Source organism: Brienomyrus brachyistius, chromosome 23 (assembly GCF_023856365.1).
Source record: "Brienomyrus brachyistius isolate T26 chromosome 23, BBRACH_0.4, whole genome shotgun sequence".
NCBI lineage: Eukaryota > Metazoa > Chordata > Actinopteri > Osteoglossiformes > Mormyridae > Brienomyrus > Brienomyrus brachyistius.
Genome location: NC_064555.1, coordinates 524,261 through 540,628, shown reverse-complemented (window position 1 = coordinate 540,628; position 16,368 = coordinate 524,261). Strand labels below are relative to the sequence as shown.

General features: G+C 44.9%; 1 protein-coding gene across 9 annotated transcripts; it reads right to left on the bottom strand.

Moving 5' to 3' along the window:
• Window positions 1–510: 510 nt before the first annotated feature.
• atat1 (alpha tubulin acetyltransferase 1) lies at window positions 511–13,891 on the bottom strand. 9 transcript variants are annotated; one of them, XM_048994329.1, is made up of 14 exons: window positions 13,497–13,885; window positions 12,936–13,030; window positions 12,712–12,772; window positions 12,592–12,613; window positions 12,164–12,255; window positions 11,167–11,224; window positions 10,735–10,848; window positions 10,073–10,174; window positions 7,848–7,893; window positions 6,777–6,851; window positions 5,351–5,576; window positions 3,073–3,206; window positions 2,535–2,613; window positions 511–1,118 (listed from the first exon to the last, which is right to left on the bottom strand). In XM_048994329.1, the coding sequence occupies exons 7-14, from the start codon at window positions 10,780–10,782 to the stop codon at window positions 797–799; spliced, it is 1,032 nt and encodes a 343-aa protein (XP_048850286.1). In that variant the 5' UTR covers window positions 10,783–10,848; window positions 11,167–11,224; window positions 12,164–12,255; window positions 12,592–12,613; window positions 12,712–12,772; window positions 12,936–13,030; window positions 13,497–13,885; the 3' UTR covers window positions 511–796. The 9 variants fall into 9 exon arrangements, with proteins under 9 accessions (XP_048850286.1, XP_048850285.1, XP_048850281.1 ...); XM_048994328.1 differs by lacking the exon at window positions 12,592–12,613; XM_048994324.1 differs by lacking the exons at window positions 12,592–12,613; window positions 12,936–13,030 and having other exon boundaries at window positions 13,497–13,634; window positions 13,801–13,881.
• Window positions 13,892–16,368: the final 2,477 nt, after the last annotated feature.

Below are 16,368 nucleotides of genomic sequence, written 5' to 3'. Positions count from 1 at the left end.
CACATCACAAGTAATGTTAGTCCGCGTTTCTTGCTTGCTGATAAACCAAATCCATTCATTCTTCTTTTTCAATAGCTGCTGAACTGTAAGTGGGATTTTCATGAGTAGATCTCCGCATGCCTGTAATTGGCACGGAGCGACATTGCGGAAGATTTAAATGGGTGGGAGTATAACCGGGCATCGTATCAGAAGTGGCAGCCTCTTCAATGGGCCTTATTGGTCATTTTCACATTACGAAAGCGTGAGTTAACAGTGAGAGACGTTGGTAAATTATGAAAGATATAACTCCCGGTTGTGGTTGACAGAGAGATGGCACAGCGGATGCGCGACCGGCTGAAAAGTTAGTTTTCGGGACGCAGCATATCAACATACTGCCAGGGTCGCGTTTACTTCAGGTCTTAATTTAAGGGCCACTTAGCTATTAATAGTTTAATCTTTTGTAGCAAAATACAAAGAAATGCTATAGCTGGTGAATAACACCAAGATACAATCAATGGCATTTCATGAACGTGAATGGTACATCAGTACGTGCAATTTATTATACATGCAAAATGTGCCACACAACAGGCATTACAGTTGTGAAAAACATTTAAAAACACCACTTACAATAACGCAAGATATGATTTTTTTGGCAAAGATAGGAAAGTCGGGAATCATCATTGTGCATGGTCTGAAATGGCAAAGACAGACGGAGACAGTACAAACGGCATCACTGATCTCTGATCAGTATTTGGCAAACACATGAGACGCTGTATTTATTTTAAGTGAGGGATGCCCTCATGTACATCCATCTCCTTCACCATGGCCGGGTGCTCCTGTACTCCTGTTTCCGACGGATCCACTGTGCTGTATAGGGCCCCTCCCCCACTGTCCAAGACCACACCCCCACAGTCCCCTCATTGGTTCCCCCCATATGCCCTGCCCATCTCCATCCCAGCACATCACTCTGCCCTGGTGTCGACCTCTTCTCCTTGGCCACCCCACCTTCCCCATCTGGCTGCCGTGCTTCTTTGCTCCTTGTCCTCTCCCCAGGAGCTAAGGGGGTCTGAGTATAGCGTGAATCTTTCCTGGAAAGGGGGAGGGGGGGGAGGGTGAGGGGCAGGGCCTGAGATGGAGCTCTGATCGGAAGTAGGAGGGGGAATGGAAGAGAGAGATGGAAAGAGAAAATTTCATTCCTCTTCTTTAAAAGACCATTTGAAAAGGAAGACAAGGTGCAGCCTGTAGCAGAAGAGGAAGGAAAAGGCAGTCTGGACCTCCTCAGGGATACTGGAGGCCAGTGATGTACAAGAATGTGTGGGTGTGTGGGAGGTACCAATCCACAGAGGAAGAGAGCGACAGAGACAGTAAGAGAGAGAAAGAGAGAGAGACAGTAAGAGAGAGAAAGAGAGACAGAGACAATGAGAAACAGAGAGAAAGAGAGAGAGGCAGAGAGACAATGTGAGACAGAGACAGAGAGACAATGAGGGACAGAGAGACAATGAGAGAGAGGCAGAGAGACAATGAGAGACAGAGACAGAGAGACAATGAGAGACAGAGACAATGAGGGACAGAGAGACAATGAGAGACAGAGACAGAGAGACAATGAGAGACAGACAGAGAGACAATGAGGGACAGAGAGACAATGAGAGAGAGGCAGAGAGACAATGAGAGAGAGGCAGTGTCACTGGCAGCAAACGGAAAAGCAGCTGGCGGCAGGAGAAAGGCTAACGGGAACACAAAGACCGCACACTGAATTCTCCCTGCAAAGTGACACGCTGGTACACTGCAGAAGACAGTGTCTCAGACCAAAACAAGGGCCTCCACCCAGGGCTCATTCATTTCATGTTATTTTAATTGCATCCATGCCGCAGTGTTCGTTATGATGTCGTGAGCGAAAGCAGAGCACTGTGCTGTTCCCGCCTCCGGATCTGGCTTGGCTTTCATTTTTTGCAAAACCTGTGTCTCTGGAAGCCAGAACTGGAATATCTGGTACTGATCTTTTTCCCAGCACAGATATTTCCCTCGAGCCGTGAAAAATGTTATTCCCAGAGACCGGTTTCCGAGATCCAGCCAGTACCCATGGAGAAACCTGGGCCCAGCCCGTGGATAAGACACCACAGCCGTGAATCCATGAGCCCTGCAGCAAGTGTGTGAACACTGGTGACAGACAGAATTACGCGAGTGTTTATTATAAAACATCCTACGTCAGCCCCACAGAACCCGAGGCCGTGCTGTTCTGCAGCTGGGTGCCTATCCTATGACTGTGTTTAACAACCCAGCTGAGACTCGGACCAGCTGCGGTTCTGTCACACATTAATGTTCCTGGATGCACAGGGGTGTATACAGAGGGCGGGACCACAGGGGCATTGAAAGCTGATTGGCTTGCAGAGTGCTCCCTCCCCTGCCACTCACTGATTCAAAACAAAACATGGGTTAATGGTAAGATTGACCCCTCTGTATGAATTATGCCCCCTCTTAGAATCACCCATAGTTGTGGCCCCATCATGCCGCTGGTTGGGGTCTACAGCGCCCCAGTGGGTTCTGCCATAGCATACCTGCGTATGTCTGTGTGTCCCGAGGTAGGTTCCCGGAGCCCTATGTCAGCCTCTCCCCCTCTCTGCACCGGCTGCAGACCTAGGGAGGGGGCACACACACATCACAACGCTCAGACAGCAGGCTGAGACCACACCCCACGCTCCCCCTGAGAAGAGGCCTGGTATTCCTGCCATTTGACCAATGTGAAGCATGGAAATCAGGGTCGTCAGCTCTCACGCATCTGGCGTGACACGTAAGAAATCTTACGGCAAATTATTCCATCATAAACCTAAAATTAGCTACATCAATAAGTGCTGGGGTAGTCTGCAAACCTACAGACGATTTACGAAGTAATAAAACTGTTACATGCATGTAAATGAGCATGCATGACTGTGCAGACTCGTCTTGAAATGAAAATCTCACGCCAGCCAGCTGACCAAATTTGGCAACCCTGGGAAATATCTGTGGCAGAAAAGTCACATTATCAAAATGAGCATTTTGGTCACATGACTTTAAGTTCCCAAAGACGAGCTCCTTCGCTTTGCTCTGTGACCTCACCGGGCAGCTTGAGGATGTTCGGCCGGCCCTCCGGCGGCAGGCCCTCCGGCGGCAGGCCCTCCGGCGGCAGGCCGCAGCCTCCGTCGTCGAGACGGCGACTGCAGTGGTTTCCCCGGGCAACCAGGCCCTGTTCTCTGAGTGGACGAAAAAGAAGGAAGAAGGAAAGGCAAGGCCAAGGAAGGGGGGGGGGGGGGGGGGGGGGACAGGGGCAGTGGAGGAGAATGAAGGGGGGGGGCAATGGCAAAAATTAGGAGTAAAGAAAGCAATTGGAATGTAAAGGAAGGTGGAAAAGAATCTAAAAGTGAGGAAGTGAAACATTAAATGATACTTGAAAATTAAACAATACAAAAATTATATCAGCAAAACAAATCTTAAAATATAATAATGTGATGTAATGCCATGTAAATACATACGTGTATAAGAAAAGTGCATAAAGGGATATGTCCTAAAATCCATAACTTATGCGCAGAGTAAAAGTCAAATGAATAATAAATTCTGCTTTGACAAAGAACTTTCGCAATTGCACGTAAAGTTAAATTCCAGAGAAGTATCACAATAACTATACACTAAGGAATGCCGAGTCATTCCGAACTTTATCTCCAGGTACGAAAATCATGTGGCAGCTCCACAGACATACTGGCTAGAACTGGGTGGTGTGCGGACAATTTGACAGGCATTTACGGCAAACCGGGAGTTTACTGAAATGTGTGATAACCAGGGATCGTCAGCCTGCCCGTTCACAGATGAATTTGTCTGTGGCAAAATGTTTTGCTTGAGAAAAAAAAACACACATAGGATACATTTTTAAATACGATGTCTGTGGTAAAATTGCTTTGATTAAAATGTCCATCAGAAATCCCCACCGTGTGAGTCATAGTGATGGCTGTAAAATGGGCATTTATACTTCTGAAGCTGTAAGATTGGTATTTACTCATTAGTGTTAATAATGGTGAATTGGGCATTTACTATAAGGGAGGGATTTACTGATTTACAGACTGACAGTCATCAATACAATTTGATTTTGTGATTTTATTGGAATCAGCATTTAGACAGTCGTAGAAGAGTGTTTCCCAATCCGGTCCTCAAGGACCCGCAGAAACTCCATGTTTTTGCTCCCAAAATGTGGCAGGGACCTGGCAGGGAGCAGAAATGTGGCGCGTCTGAGGGTCCCCGGTGAGCGGGTTGGGAAACGGTGACGTAAATGAACGCATCCTTTGGAGGTTCTTAAGGAAAGGTGGCTTTGCACATGAACGGTCAGATGTTCAGCCCAGTGACACAAGATAGCAGCTATAAGGTAGTAATACAACGGAATGCTAAAAACAGTCCGAAGTTAAAAATCTGTACCAATGTATCAAAAGGACAGAAACTGTTTTTACAGACTTTGCGGGTACAATTCCATGGATTCCATGTGCAAAATTTTACCTACAATGCGACATTTATCAGCACAAGCACTGGACAGATTTGATGAGGAAGTGTGGGAAATTTAGGTACACTAGTATTAAACGAGAACTATTACAGGGTTTTTTACCCATTAAATGGGACTTATGGGGATTTTTACTTTAACGTTACATTTCCTATGAGCTTCCAAACGTGTTTCTTACACCGACCCCTCTATCTTCCCCACCCCACCCCACCCCACCCCCAGTCCAACAAAATGTAGATTAATTACAACATATTTCTACCCAAAACTCCCTTCCCATCTACGGTCTCTAAGAGGGTGTGCAAACGGGTCTAAAGGCCACAACCCTCCGGGTTGTTTTCAAACGGGAAGGTGCGGCGAAAGGGTCAAACTGGGTTCACTGGAAGGAGAGCCGGGAGCGACTGAGTGAACTGGAGCAAGGATGGAGTGGAGAGAAGCAGGAGGCAAGAGGGAGAGGGAAAGAGGCAGAGGGAGAGGAAGGGTGGACACGGGAGAGAGGACGAAGATCGGGTGACATGGATATGATGGATGGAGGGTGAGTGAACAGGAAAGACAGGAGGCAGGGAGGAGGGAGGCGGGGCGTTAAAACCAGTGTGGCGTCACAAAGAGGTGGAGAAAAAGACAGGAGCAGGTTAAAGGAAAGGGAGGAGCAGCAGATTTTGACGATACCAGAAGCTACAAAGTGCGATATCAGGAGGCCAAGTGCTTCCATCACAATAAAGAAAAAAAATACCGAGTCTCCCTATAGGTGGTGACACTGACAATCATGTGGTGCAACAGCGAAAGAATCCATGCTACACCTCCTGCAGTTCGCATCATGACCTCATAGGAAGGGGGGTGCTGGAGAGACAGTTTTACCTGGTACGTCTCGCTCTGTAGTTCACACCGTCTATGAGCTGGTTTTGTGGCGCCTGGCCCCTGTAGGCCCCAGAAGCTGGAGTCAGGCGCAAAGGGGCCCGGGTGGGGGAGGATCCCACGCTGAGGGAGCGGGAGTAGGCAGAGTTCTGGGAGAGGGGAGGGGAGTGAGGCGGAGCCTGGGGTCGAGCGAAGGGCCAGGGCAGGGCCTTCTGTTCCTCCCGCAGAGCTGAGGCGGCAGAGGGGGTCAGGAAGGAGAGAGGATCATCACAGCTGCCGGGAGCTCGCCCATCTCACGCATCTCCTCATTTTAGATTCTCATTCCTTCTCTTTACACATTTCTTGACCCCCGTTGCATATTCTTCATCTTTGTTCCTTATTTTTAATAATAATACCGTATGTAAGGCACGTCGAGCTGCATTTCATCGTATCAAACGCACTATATAAATAAAGATTTTTATTATGCATTATGTTATATTAATTGAACGGGTGCTTTTCTCCAAAGCGACAGACGTTTTGAGAAAGCAGAGTCAGTCAGCCCCCGGAGCAATTGGGGCCAAAGGGCTCAGCACTGAAATCACCCAGGCAACCATGGGATTTGAACCAGCGACCTTCTGGCCTCAGGCACAGTGTCCTAACTCGCCGAGCCGCAAACCACATCCTTTATTCACAGAGAACTTCACTCTACTTCAAACCTTTACAAACAGCAGGTAAATACCACAAATAACTCCATATTATTATTACACAACGACAGTGACGATGACCGTGATACAACAACCACTTTTTTCCCTCAACTTTGTGACGCATTTCACAGCTAAAAGGCTGTAACCACAAGAGCCACTGTGAGACCAAGGCCAGGAAAGCGAAGGTGCCTTCACACAGAGATTAGTTACCTTAGTGGAAGACTTGTGGGTTTAAATAAAGGACACATTATTTAGAAAACTCCGCTCCGCAGGTAAAAGCACCTGTTGTTACAGTGAAATACATCGTTTCGTGCAGCAGGAAGTCTGGTGGTTAGGGGATCTTAATAACTACCTGAATATCACCACTACAAGGACCTTAATCACTACCTGAATGTCAGTTTACCCCTGAGACAATTCATACCCTAGAGGTAAACAAGCTAGTTCATGGTAAAATATTCAGTTATATAAATGTAAGTCAGTTACACCAAAGAGAATTGAATAGTGATTGTTCTTTATTACAGCCTTTGTTGCTTTAAATCTGATTTAATTTAGAATTAATCCAGTGCCCCGGAGAAGCCGTGTTATTATGGGTTTGCAGCAGCCTTAATATCACATGGAAAGCAATCCAGAATATTCCGTGCCTGACAACCTCCCAACCCCCGCAGACCACACCTGCCCCCGATGTGTCGTGAGGCTCGCATAAAGACAGACGAGAAGCTTCTTAAGTGCCAGAAAGGGACTCTCACCCTCTCTCTCCGTCAGCGAGTACGGCTTGATTTCTCCCTCTGGTTTCTTCGGGGGAACCTTGCGGACCGGGACGGCTGTTAGAGACGGTGAGGTTACGTGTCGGCAGGGGAACTTCCAAACGTGTCGAGTCATAACCAAACCGACACAGACAGACGGACAGACAGACATGCACACATACACCCACGTCCGCAACGCTGGCCACAGCCGCCCCCACGTGGGACCTGGAAACACACATAGGCGGAGGCCGTCTGGGGTCACGGAGGACACATCGGACCTGTGGGCCGGCAGACTTGCACAGGGCTGATGGGAAGGTGGGGGACTCTAAAATTGGCCGTGTGGGGAGGGGGTCATGTAACGGTCCAAATTCTTGTAGGGCCATGGAGACAAGCGGGGTAGGGACTCAAGACTCATTTTAGTAGGAGCTAGTGAGTAGGTTTCTCCTCTAAGGGAGGTATGAGCTAGGAGTCTAGAGGCTGAAACGAGAGGTGAGAGAGTGATACGAGGCGGGGGGGGGGGGGGGTGCACAGCGAGAGTGCGAGGTTCTTACGGAAAGCCGAGAGCCCGCTCTTCACCCAGGGGGGGCACGGATGTTGGAACTCATTGTGGTGACAGTGCCAGGGAGCTACAGCCCGGGGAAGGGGAGGGGGGTTAGAGGTTACAAATCACCACCTCTGAAACCGCTAACCGCCTGAAGAGGGCGCCGGTGTGAGATGGGACAGCATAGACTTCAAAAGCACATATTAAATATCCCTGAGCCCCTCATGCATGCCAGTGCATTTCTGTCAAGGCTAGGAAACTCGCTATGGACACTCAGTGTGGGGGGGAGGGGCCGGGGGATGCTCAGCCAATCACGATGGACAGAGTGCCTGAGGGGTCACACCCACCAGTGGCCTCCCACACAACCAGCGAACACCGTAAGGGGGCCGGGACACCCACTCCATCCCAACGAAGCAGCGCTCACTGCCGTAAGCAGGGGCGCCGAGGGGGCAGGAACGAACGCAGGAAAAACAGGAAAACAAACAACCCAGAAATAAGAGGAGGAAACAGGATGGGATCTTGGGGCACCATACCTGAATGGTTCCGGAAGAATCCATCGAACACTACAAAGTTGTTCACCTGCAGGGGGCAACAGGGGAGACCAAAGTTGTTTTTCAATGGCTGCTGAAGACTCAGAAAACAACTGCTTCACCTGGGATCAAAGCCCATTACCACCAAAAACCCATCGAAGCTGCATTATGAGTCACAGACTGTTGCTAGGCACGGAAACTCTGCCTCTCAGGGCGTGAGTCAGAGGACCACAGATACCCTCTATCTTTCACACTATCAGTACTGGGATGGTTTTTTGCAATGTCATACCGATATCATATCCATGACAGTGGGTGACATAGTGGCTCACCGGGTACACATGTGATATCACACCACCGGCGGTATTACAGCATTTAAGTCCCACATCTTCTATCTGTAGTGTGCGTGGATGTTAAATGAATGGTAAATGGACTGCATTTATATCACACTTTTCTACTCCTACGAGGACTCAAAGCGCTTTACATTTCATGCCTCACATTCACCCATCCACACACTCATACACACACCGGTGTGGATGCCAGGCGCCAACCTGCTCACCGGGAGCAATTTGGGGTTCAGTGTCTTGCTCAAGGACACTTTGATGGGGTCAGGAGGAACCAGGGCTCGAACCTGCAACCCTCCAGTTGCCAAACGATGGCACTACCTCCTGCACCACCTCAGGTACTCCAGTCCAAAGAGACACACAGTTAGGTTAACTGCCCGTAGTATACGATTCAATGTGCCTCATGATGGACAGGCGTCCCGTCCAATGGGTAGCACTGCTACATACCCCGCACTGCCTGGATTGGCTCCCCCACAACCCTGACATGTGATTGGAAGATGGGCACCACCTTTATAAAGGGTTTATCAATAGTGTACAATAAGGTTATTAATTAGGTTGTAAAACTTTGGAAATCATTAATAGACAACTATAAACAAGTTTCTACACATTAATGAGTTATTACCATTTATAAGTGGTAAGGGGGGCTTTACTGTAAAGTGGTACCAGAAGATGAATGGACTGACATCCATGGCAGACCACTGACTTCCCGTTTCAGATGCATAAAAAACCCAAGGGTCCTTTCTACTCAAATTCCACAAAAATCTGTCTACACATATGCCTGCTTAGTAAATAAGATTTAAGTATTAACAGAAGAATCACGGTAACGTGGCTGAATCAAAGTCTCCTCTCAGTCTGCATAACGCTGATGCTCTTTGGGCCGATTCTAACCAGCATCTGAATTTAATAATGATGGTTTCCACAAGCGAAAGTATTATAAACCAACGAGGTCCTTTACTGCTGAAACACCGTTTGGATCTTACCCACTACAGATATTTTTCTTTTGAACTCGTCACTTTTTGCATAATTCACACGGAGCCTCAGCTTCCGGAGAGCCAGTCCACTCAAATATAGGGACTTTTATTTTACCAGAATCATAACAAGCTTGTGGCTCAGGTTTCCTGTCTGAAAACTGGACTATAGAATATTTACTGTGATATAAGCTACGGGGTTTTTGCCACTTTTCCCTTTATTTCATAAACAGCAGATTTTTTATTCTTGTTAAACATTAGGAAGTTGTACAACTATAAATGAAAGTGAATGACTATAAATGAAAATACAAGTTAAATAAAACAAGTTTCCTTTATAACATGGAAAGAGTTTGTCTGACATCCTACTAACTGGGTGTGTGGTGATGGCAGTTAAACCTTAAATGCACTAGTTAGCTGCTTCCTCCCATGAAACAGAAGCAGTATTTAATGTACCTTTTAGAAAACAATGCCTTGAATTTTCCCTGCTGTTATAACTGTCAGAGGAGGTTACTTCCATGAATGAAAGATATGACATTTTCTTGGTAATAAAGGTACTCAAATGGTGAATACTGTAAATTAATTTGCTAGCCAAAAATACTGAGTGTATTTTTAGTAAATGTTAATCGAGTAACATGCAAATGTAGAAAATCTCAGTGTATGCATAAACTTTTGACTTGTAGTGTATTTGATTATAATTGTAAGGGATCTTATTACCATTTGCAAATCACTGATGTCATGAATTGTCTCAGCACAACAATTTGGTATCAGTGTCAAAACACCAGCTGTTTTTTTTCCCCCAGTAACTGTATTATATGACAAGATGAATGAGACAAATCAAATCATACTCCTTTATGTGAAGTTTATCCTCAGCAGAACTATACTGTGTCTTGCTACAGAACGCCAGAGCAGTGTCGCATACCTGAGGTACGCCATCTTTCAGACCGCAGTGCTTTTCCAGGAAGGAGAGGAATTTGGGAGAAGGTCTGTCATAGGCCAGCTGCACGGGGTCAGCCCTTTTGTTCTGACCAATCACAAGAAGTCAAAGCAAGCCAATGAGCTGTGTGCGTTGATTTAACATTGTATTTAGCATCCACTCGGTTTCCTTTGACCTTCTAATGCTGAGACACAAATTTAACCATGTGACATAATTTCCTTATCTTGTCATTTATGTTGTGACTCAGCCACACTGATTAATGCGTTTAGCAACATGACCCTTGGAGAAAATGCAACTATTTACTTGGAAATCTATTTTCTGCACCATGGCTACCGGACCCCAGACTGTTGTCATTATTCACCAAACCCAGAGGACGTAGGTGAGGACAGAACTATCATTGACAGAACAGTCATTGTACCTCAGGCCCAACTGTGATCTGTGCTACACTACCCCTCCCCTCAAAATGGTCTATGACCTTTAAACAGATTTGTATCATTCATTCATTCATTCATTCCTGAAATACTGGAACAGATTCCAGTTCCTCTCCACAGGCAACAATTAGAACTCTTCACCCTCTCTTGTCATTGGCCACATCCTTATCTCCACCCCACCCTCGAGGCATCACCATGACAACCAGCGTCTCTTACCCGGAGCATGGAGCGGAAGAGCTCAAGGCCGTAGCCGTGCCTCTGCATTCTCTCCGCGATGAAGAAGTCCAGAACGCAAAGCGGCTCCGTCTCCACGTGCGCCCCCCACTGGTCCTGCAGTGTCATGACAACGTAAAGTATTCGCATCAGTACAATGAATGTTTTCCCTAATTAAACATGAAAGCTTGCCACTTTTACACACGATCACAATAGTGGTGACAAGGCCTTAACGCACCAAAAATAGCATCACACACCAACGCTAAAGATAATCAGCATACTTTAAACGACATATAAATCAACCTTAGCTTTTAGTGCTGTATGAAGATGACAGCTACCAGTACAGTAGCTATTACATGATGTGCATTTGTACACGTGCATCTCGACTCCACATGAATAAGGTATTAGAGTCTACCGATAAGGAGATAAGCTCACCAAGAGAAAAAGGTTCTTAAATCCGACCTTCAGATAGCCCACGGCTACACCACGACCCCTAGATAAGTAAGGGAGAGAAGGAAGGGCAAGGAGGAGGTCAAAACAGAGGCAAAAATCATTTAAATCAACCCCGGAGCCCCACAACCCTGTATAAGACAAGCAGTATAGAAGATTAAAGAATTAATTAATATTTTTATTTGTTCTGACAGTAGTCTGGACTTTTCAAAGTGAAACTAATCATTGTGTGTGGATATTTGATACATCACTGCGAATTCATCCAGCACAGAGTTTTGGGGATTACAAAATGTCCCATTAGGTAAACAAATAAAGATATGATTGAATTTCAGTGCAGATTTCTGCGGGCATACAGTACAAATGCCCGTTAACGTAGATGACAGTGATACTTATTTATACAGGCGACACTCAGAAAACCAAGGGCCTCTCAAATCCCCAGTATAAGGAGCATGAGTGTCATTAACAACACGGTAAATTAGAGTCATTTTTCATCAGGGGGGGGCATCCTAAGCTGGAACTGAAGCACATAGACTTCTGAGAAGAACAAACTTTGCACCCTGAAACTGAAAAAATATCTATAAATACAGACACACACCGATACATTTATGGGAAGAGTTCCCTTTGAAGAGGTATCATGTCACGGCAGAAGCTCGCCAAGTATTTAATGAAGGCCTGACGCTTTATTTTAGGTTCGCTGGTGTGTATTTTAAGAATAAATACATATATTAGTAAGTCCTGACACAGGCAGGTTAAAAAAATGCATGAGAAAAGTGGAGGTAGCAGGAACACTTATTGTCACAGGGACAGTAAAGAAAAACAATGTGATTCATGGAGCAGGCAGTGATGACGATGGGAATCCAGTGTCAGGGCTGAGCAGTCAGTCAGGTGAACAGGATTAAGTTGATGGTCGTGGGTCCAGCCATGAAAACCAATCAAGCTGGTCACATGACCTTGGTGGCACCTGCCACCCCCACCCACTTACCCATTTCCCTCCCCGTTTTTCAGCAGGTAAAGAAAGTGCCGGTTCGACTGCAGTTTCTCAGCGCTGGTGATGGGGGCAGCCAGGTCCTGGGCCTGTGATCACGAAAACCCATTCCGTTAAAAGGACGCCATTCTGAGTTGCACTTCAGCACAAAAACCCGCAGGAAGTCGCCACAAAGCACTTAACTACTCACAGCCAACATAAAAAACCCACAAAAAACCACAACGCCTGAGTATCTACTGCTGCTGTGCACTTCGCATCAAATGCAGCTGCTACAGGAAGCCACACTGGGCCCAGAAGACTCCCTCAATCCACAGTCAAAAGACCCATAATGCACCAGTGATCGATTCCAGTTACTCATTTTATTCTTTGTGATAAAAATAAAAGAATAAGCAAAAAATTCAGTTACTGAATATTGTTCAGCTTACCACTCAAATAGATCCAAACCAACTGAAAATAAAAGGCTTAAATATCATATTGGCTACAGAATATTCTGCCACAATATATGCTGACAATACAAAGATGTAAACATATAACATAGAAACTACCTTAGCCGATGCTTTTCCTAGTTCATCTATAACTGTGGCTATTTGATGCTGATGGTCTGGTCTGAAAAAGATTGACAGGTCAATGTACAACATACGGCGCTCTTTCACATGACTCCCACTGCTCCAGTCTGCAAATTAAACTGCTCTTGTTCGTTTATTTTTGTTATTATTCTAATGACAGTGCCGTTTATATACAGCATGGGGTAATCATAAATCACACTTACATTACACGATCATCACATCACGTGAGTATTTTCTTTCAGCTGTATGAGTACTGTACTCGTCTATGACAGTATAACGCTGTCCTCCATATAATAATCTGGATATAATGAAAACGATATCGGTTGGTTTTCTTTCTTTATTTGCGAAAGCTTCACAGCCATTAAATAAGGGCTAAGCAGTTACTGAGATGAGGCGGGATGGATCGGCCTGTCCGACATGTAAACTGGGTGTATTGTTCCGGACAGGGCGGAGGTTTCACCAGAAAGGAGGCGTCATTTACACAGCGAAACTGCGATTTACCAAATACCACCATCACCAAATGAATGCATCGAAGGAACAAAAGCTGACACAAAAAGCCGGGGGGATCTTTCATCTGAAGTTTATCCTGCTGGCCGCATCCTTACTAACAGGACCCATTAAAGTATGCAGAGACCCCACCTCTCACCAAATGCATTGCACAATACAATGTACTGTACTATTACTACCAGAATGCGACCCGATTAATCCCTGCCACCGCTAAACACAGCTAACCGACTATGCAATATAAACCAGAGCAACGTTACCTTCCTAGAAATTTTCGACCTGTCGTCAGATTTTGATCCAGCACCGTAATTCGGTCAGGGAAAAGGACATTTATATCAAACGGGAATTCCATAGTCCTAAAAATCCGTGCACTTGTCTGAAAATTGCAACGTTAGTATCTGTAAAGGAAGCAAGCAAGGAAATATGTTGGCTACCAAGGACATAGATTGGGGTTAGCTATGCAAAGAAAGACGGTTTTCAAATTCGGCACGATGAACTCATTCTCGCATTGCTGTTAGTAGTAATTCAATCAGTACATGAGACTGGACCGTGCTGCCGTAATACCGTATTAAAGTGTCCACAGCCTATCCATTGTGTCTGACTACAGCATGCCAGCCAGCGCAGGGACAGGCGCTCGCAAATCACTTAATGAAATTGTGCCGTAATACAACTAAAGTAGGGTTTGTCACGCATTTAATCATTCCCTCATTAGCACGGTAACTGATGGTAGGGACATCAACTATTTATGACAACGGACATGTTAAGGTTTACCACGGTATTTAAAGATATTGGAAGTATTTCTGTATTTCAAAACGAAGCAACGTATACTGTATTTATTTGTTTAATGATTGTACTAAACACAATCTAATTTTCGCTTTTACTATATACATTACGGTGGCAGACCCTGACGTTGTTATTGGTAACAGAACAACTTCCGCGTTTGTGTTTACGTAGCAACGATGCTGCTGGCAGGAATATCCGAGGAAAAAGCCATTGCGTGCAGGAATGAAATAATTCTCATGAGAATAAAGTCGCCATCCGATTCGAATTATCATTTCTTTTTTTGTGTCAATGGATAGTTGACGGTTACCGTGTTGGCATGAAAAAAATGTGTGTATAGATTTTTTTTGCAGTATTGCTGCACTGAAGAAAATGAAAATCTAAGGAAGTATAATTTTCTTATATTTTTACAAAAGTCTAATTTCATCAGTAAACTGATTAACAATATTTTTTCGAATAAGATTCTAAGAACATAAGAAATTTACAAACGAGAGGAGGCCATTTGCCCATCAAATTCGTTTGGGGAGAACTTAACTAATAGCTCAGAGTTGTTAAAATCTTATCTAGCTCTGATTTAAGGGAACCCAGGTTTTTAGCTTGCGCTTCACTAGGAGGAAGACTATTCCATATTCTAACTACACGCGGTGTAAAGAAGTGCTTCCTCAAATTCATTTTAAAATGTTCTCCCGCTAATTTCCACTTATGGCCACGAGTTCTAGTATTTAAATTAATACTGAAGTAATCATTTGGCTGAACAGCATCCAGACCTGATAGAATCTTATATACCTGCCCCTATATTCTAACATCTTATGAATAAAATTAATTTGGTTGCATTTAGGCATGTTGTCTTATTTTAGGAAATATTACCAAAGTACAATTTTCTTATTGCACTGGCAGATAATTTAGCTAGTTTTAGGTTGTCTTATCCTCCTGTTTGCCCGAGTTCTCCCTTGTTTCAGTCCTCCAATTTGGACCCCTCATGGTCCCATTGTTTCCAGCCCCAGTTCAGTTCTGCTTTGAGTTTGAATAAAACCCTTTTGTCCTGCCGAAATGCCTGCTCCCGAGCCTTTTGTCTTGCACAGCATAACATTTACACAAATTGCAAATACAAGTTGATAGTCTTTTTGATGTTTTGGCCTTTAGTATTCCTAAAAATATTATTTCCAACATATTAATTGTTTTTTAATGAGTCACTGACCACACAACATTATACTAATTTGTGTTTGAAAGTCACAGTAAGTTGTCTGCATTACATATTCATTATAAAACACCCAAAATAGCACTTAGTGAATCTCCTGGATTCTCCTCAACCACTATTTATCTCTTTCCATATTTGTGCTTCAACGGTAGGTGAACCATGCTTTATGAGTAAATTTTTAAAATGGTGTGTAATATTACTGGAGATAATTTCATGGAATCTGCAGCAAACCGATCTGGCTATATGGAATCTCGATAGATTATATGCAGCATTCGAACAGATAACTGCTGCATTAAGACTGAGAAAGTAATAAAAATCAAAAACATTACACTTTGCTAAAAGGTTAAATTGGGCCTTAATGCTATAAAACAATTCAGTTCATGGAATTGGCAAGAGCAAAGGAAGGCAAGCTGCAGCTAGCTAGCTTCAAAGGATGTTATGAAACCAAGGGTTTCCAAAGTCATGTCATGCTTGAATGAGTCTCATCACTGTTATTAACATCACTGTTATTAAACTGGTGCAGGGTGATAAGGTGAGAATTCCCCTCTTCTCTTCATTCCTGTCAGATGATTTCTTTGAATTGTGTGGGTTGGTTGGAGGTATCGAAGTGATGTATAGTGAGAAAACTATGCATTCTATATTTATAGTTAAGAAAACATTGAAATCGTGATTAATCCCAATATAAAGTCTCAGTATTGACATACGGTTTCCTTTTGTTTTTCTTTATCCAGTTTTGTTCCTTGCCCCTTTTTATCCATCCATCCATTTTCCAAACCGCTTACCCTACTGGGTCGCGGGGGGTCCGGAGCCTATCCCGGAAGCAATGGGCACGAGGCAGGGAACAACCCAGGATGGGGGGCCAGCCCATCGCATGGCACATTCACACACCATTCACACACACACCTACAGACAATTTAGCAACTCCAATTAGCCTCAGCATGTTTTTAGACTGTGGGGGGAAACCGGAGTACCCGGAGGAAACCCCACGACGACATGGGGAGAACATGCAAACTCCGCACACATGTGACCCAGGCGGAGACTTGAACCCGGGTCCCAGAGGTGTGAGGCGACAGTGCTAACCACTGCACCACCATGCCGCCCTCTCTTGAAATCAGATACATAAAATAGTTCTGCAGCATTCAGTGCTTAGAGAT